Raw genomic sequence first — 5383 nt, 5'->3', positions numbered from 1 at the left:
TTTTTCAATATTGCTAAATAATAATAATAAAAAAATTAATTATATAAAATTTTTTTTTTTTACTAAGTAAATCCAAGTAAAAAAAAACACTTGTACCACATGGGTTACATGTGAGTTCCCAGTATCCCACACCGAACCCATATGGAACACATGTGGAGAAAGCCTTTTTTTTCAGGGATGATATAAGCCAACTAGCCCGTGAAAACTTTGCCAACTTACCGCGAAAGCCTTTTTTTTAATAAACAATCTAATGATCCTGGAAAACGGCATCTATTGAAAATAAAGACTTGAAAAACTGCAAGCGTTGTTAATGTTACACTTCATAGAAATTGAGGAGGGTCTCGTTTTGATGTTAGGTCACCTTTATTCTAAGTTGTACTTGCGCAAATTCACCTTCCGTAACGCATTAAACAAAAAAAAAAAAAAATAATTATTCCGTAATAACCCTTTGCGAAAAAAACTTGCGAAACAAATCATTTCGAAAAAATATATGCGAAACATATATTCTTTAAAACATATAGTTCCTTACGGAAGGAGCGTTTCGGAATTTGCACTTACGGAATCGACTCGAAAGCATTTATTAAACCGTTATACAAAAAAATGTTATTAATTATTATTTAAATAAAATAATGTTGTTAAATAATTCTTCAATAGTTTTTACATATATATATATATATATATATATATATATATATATATATATATATATATATATATATATATATATATATATATATATATATATATATATATATATATATATATATATATATATATATATATATATATATATATATATATATATATATATATATATATAAACAACTTCAAAAAGTATTCTACGCAATAGAGTGCTCAATGTTCTTAAAAGTTCAGAGCAATTATATATTAGTAGAAAATCACTTAACAAAAATTTAACAAAAATTAACAAAAATTTTTTTACATTTAATACTGTGTTTCATCATCAAAGATTCATCAGATATGATGAATCTTTGTTTGGCCGTTGTCATTTCTAACTGAATCTTGCAAATTAACTTATCGCTTTCAGACTAGCTACAGCTCTACAAATTTCCGCACTTGCATAGTCCTGGGGAGCTTCTATGTCAAAATTGTTTCCAGGGACAAAGACCCAGGGAAGGGTGGCATTGTACGTGCCCGATTTTTTGCTGCAAAACCTTTTAACTAAACTCTAATAGCTAACTAAATAGCTAAAGCTTTAAAACTTTCAGCAGTTGTATTGTCCCATTAACGTTGGGATGTTGCAAATTAAAACATTATCAAGGCTAAGGACACAAGGGGCAACAAATGCCCTTCCCACCCTGACTTTTTTTTTATAAAGGAAAACATTTTATAAAAAATCATTGAACAGAATGTCTTTAAAAATTTTTTAAATTTACTTGTTTTTGAGGTAATAAAAGCGAAAACGAATATAACAGCGCACCTCAGAAATAAAAAAATTGAAACTTAAAATTATTCTATTTGAAAACAAATAAGAGCTATTTTTAGGCATTTTATTACATAATTAGGTTTTGGCATTCGTCACTAAAATTAGGTCATTTTTTGATTTCAACATAGGCATTGTTTCCCGATTACGCAATTGCATTCGTACGTTAACGTTGTTCAAGTTATCTTCATTATTTAATTCTTATTCATTAAATGATATTCTGGAAAGTATATTTTATGAAAGCCACGATTTTTTTATAGAAGTTTAAAACTGAAACTTATAAATATCATATAAAAAATTAGTATTTTAATTACAAAGTTAATTATACGTATTTGATTCATAAAAAGTAATTAAATATCTTTATTATGCCGCGTTTCGTAAGTTTTTTTTCCATTAAGAACTGTTTTGCAAGTTGCGTTGCGAAAGAGTTTCGTTTCGAAAGAAATTTGGTTTTTTGTCATTATTTTAAAAAATAAAACCTTAAAATGTTCATATGATGCAATACTGAAAATAAAATTTTATTATAAACATTTTGGTATATAAAAATTTTATTTTTTACAATTATATCCGTTTGGCCGACAAAATTTTTGTGCAACTCGACCGCCGCACAGAGACTCAAAACCACAAAAAAATGGTAATGAACCCCTCACAACTTTTCTCTAAATTAAGTGCCCTTTTTTAAATAATATTAAATTTCAATAATTTTTTATTTCAAAAGTATAAATAATTTTTTAATAAAAATTTTATTTTGTATTTTATAGTAAAAAGTAGTGAAAAAATTTGTTATTATTTTCAAAAAAATCTGAAAAATGTGAGATTTTTATTTAAATAAAAAAGAGAAGTTTTAATTTAAATAAAAGTGTATATTTATTTTGAAGATAATCTTTTGGCTCTATATATTTCAAATTTACTAAAAAGAAAAAAAAAAGTCTGATACAGGGCCGTGCACAGGATTTGGGGGCCCCGAGCATCCTTTAGTTAAGGGGCCCACCCCCTTTACTCCAAAAAGAAAAAAGGCCTGCTTAAATTTTTTTATTATATTACTGGAATATAAGTATAATTAAATAGTCCAGCTGTTGTTTCTTACAATATTATTTTTCTTGTCTTTTGTTTAGCAAACTTTTCAATCACATCATGGAAATCAATATTTTTTGCTAATAGACACTCGATACTCAAAATGGCAAGGTCACTTGTTCGTTCTTGTCCCATAGTTGAGCGCAAAAAATTCTTGATGAGCTTCAATTTACTGAATGAACGCTCACTTGAAGCCACTGTCACTGGAATTGAAGCAAAAATACGCAATGCAATTACTATATTTCTAAAGAGTTCTCCAAGCTTCATTTCAGAAATTTTGTTTAATAAGTCAAATGGGGCAAAAGGTTCCTTTCCAAAATTTGCAGTATGAATTTGTTTTATGTGAAGCAATTCTTCAGTCAGTTCATTTTCGGTCACATCACAAGAATATTTTTGCGAAAAATGTGAGCAAGCACTCTTAATTTCTGCTTCAGACAGTTTTTGATACTTCCACAAAAAAGAGAATATAGAAAGGATTTCTTGAATTGCTGTGAAACGTGCAGTAAGTCCACCAATTACAGAATCAAAAATGTGATAAAAAACCGTTCTCCGAAATGTTGCCTCCTCTCCTGATTCTGCTTCTGTTAATTCCGTAATTTGTTCATCACTTTTAATTTGCTCCCCAAAAAAACTTTTGCGTTTCACTTTTCTGTGGATTGGAAATTCAGAACTGATTTTTGCAACATCTGCAACTAACTTGGCTTCTTCTAAAATTGTAGGCCATTCCTCCCGAACAGATTTGAGTTGACTAATCAATGCTTCAATATTTTCCACCTCAATATCAATAGTTGCTTTTCTTGCCTGAATGACCTGGTTGCAGCGGTCAATCAATGTGAGAACTTTCAGCCAAATTCCAGACATGAGAACACATTTGAAGGAGCTCATATATTTTAGGGCACCTCTAATCTCAGTTTTTGCTTTAGGCGTGAGATTCAAGCTCTTAACTTCTTTCAAAGATTCAATGATTTCGCTCAAGTGATTATAGAAAGGGCGAATGCTGTCAAGTCTCTCAGTCCATCGTGTTCCTGATTGTCCATGCAAAGACACACCGTGAAGTCTCTTTTGCAATATTTCCCAGCGTTGCGGACTAGCAGAAAAGATCGTATATACGGTTTGAACAGTTCCAAAGAAAGTCTCAGCATCTGTACAGCTTGAGGCAGCATTCTGTCCACACAAATTCAATGAATGACAACCACAGGGTGAGAATACAAACAATGGGTTCTTCTTTTGTAGGATTGCTTGAACACCCTTATATTTTCCAGACATGTTGACTCCATTGTCATAGCCTTGGCCACGGCAGTCTTCAAAACAAATTTTTAATGTTTCTAAAGTTTCCAGAATTAATTCCGCAATATCAGATCCAGTCTTCTTGGCACAATCTGCAAAGATCAAAAACCGCTCTTCAATTAAAAATTTTCCAGGTTCTTTTTCATGTACATATCGAATGACAAACGAACTTTGTTCAGTATGGCTCACATCAGGAGTGGCATCAACCATAATTGAAAAATACTTTGCAGACTTGCACTCTTCTATAATTTGCCTGCGAACCTTAGCTGCACAAAGGCCAATGAATTCATTTTGAGAACGATTTGACAAGTAATGCGCCTGAAGACGTTGACCCTTGTCCTGTGATTGTTTAACTTTTATCACATGTTCCTTAAGAATTGGGTCATAATGCGAAATCAGTTCCAGCAATCCTAAGAAATTTCCATTATGAGAATCTCCAATTAGGTCAGATTTTCCACGAATAGCCAATCCACGTTCACCAAGAAACAGAATCACATCCAAGGTTCGTTTCAAGATTTTTCTCCAGGTGTCAGCTTCATTGAGAATTTGGCGATTCATCAAATGTTCAATTGACTGATCAGTTTTCATTCGAGCTTCCAATTCACGCCACTGAATGTAGCATTGTTTATGGATTTTCGAATGCTCATGTTCAGGAATTCGACTGATGAGATTCTTCCACTTCTTTTCATATCCCCATCCTCCAATCATTGCAAGGGATGAAGTCATGTGTGGAAGTTGATTTCTAGGTAAAAATAATCGGCATGGAAAACAAAACAATGCTGTCTTTGCTGGGCTAAATACAAGCCAATCCCGCGAGAAGGATTCCCCATTCGGCATTCTGCTTTTCAAAACTGACATTGGAAATATGTGATTTCCATTATCTTTTGGCATATCCAGTGGGAAAGGAATGTGACCAGCCATGACAAACTTTTCCAGCTGAGAAGGGGAGAAATTTTCTGTTTCAAATTCACCAATGTCAAATGGCTGCAACAATGCTGGTCCATTACTGCTAGTGGTCCTTGTAGAAGTATTATCACTACCACTAATTTGACAGTCTTCAAAAGCGGCTAATTTCTCTATACTGCCAGCACTATTACCAGAAACAGAAGATTGGATACTACCGTCATATTTTTGCTTCGTTGAGCTAGTGTAAAGGGCATCTGATGTTTAAGGAGTAGTTGTAATTCCAACATCAAATAATGTTTGCCTTCCTTTTTGTAGAGCCGCTTTTTTTACTTTACTGATTTTTAACTTTGATGCACCAGATGGATACGTGCGTTTCATTTTTATTTTTTTAAATACTTTCGTCTAATATATAAATATATATATATATATATATATATATATATATATATATATATATATATATATATATATATATATATATATATATATATATATACACGATTAAATAATACAAAATTTATATATATAATTAATCACAAAAATGAAAAAATTAAATTTATTTTTATTAATTTATAAATTAAATTGTACGATCAAGCAAATCGCCTGTAAAAAAACTAATCCAAATACGCCATTTTTAAAATAAGATTTAAACACATTATAACTTTTCCCGCT

At 31.1% G+C, this 5383-nt stretch overlaps 1 protein-coding gene across 1 annotated transcript; it reads right to left on the bottom strand.

The window, feature by feature from the left end:
- Positions 1–2527: 2527 nt before the first annotated feature.
- Positions 2528–5089, bottom strand: LOC136082961 (zinc finger MYM-type protein 1-like). Its single transcript, XM_065802377.1, has 2 exons — positions 5047–5089; positions 2528–4965 (listed from the first exon to the last, which is right to left on the bottom strand). The coding sequence occupies exons 1-2, from the start codon at positions 5087–5089 to the stop codon at positions 2528–2530; spliced, it is 2481 nt and encodes an 826-aa protein (XP_065658449.1).
- Positions 5090–5383: the final 294 nt, after the last annotated feature.

The sequence above is a fragment of the Hydra vulgaris genome, chromosome 08 (genome assembly GCF_038396675.1).
Source record: "Hydra vulgaris chromosome 08, alternate assembly HydraT2T_AEP".
NCBI classification, from domain to species: domain Eukaryota; kingdom Metazoa; phylum Cnidaria; class Hydrozoa; order Anthoathecata; family Hydridae; genus Hydra; species Hydra vulgaris.
This window is presented reverse-complemented; position numbering and strand designations above follow the sequence as displayed.

What these genes read in the sequence shown, in the direction of transcription:
- LOC136082961 (XM_065802377.1), bottom strand. Translation starts at nt 5,089, where the DNA reads ATGAAACGCACGTATCCATCTGGTGCATCAAAGTTAAAAATCA. An exon ending in TGCATCAAAGTTAAAAATCA is followed by an intron (nt 4,966 to 5,046) that starts GTAAAGTAAAAA and finishes CTTAAACATCAG; the next exon opens with ATGCCCTTTACACTAGCTCA.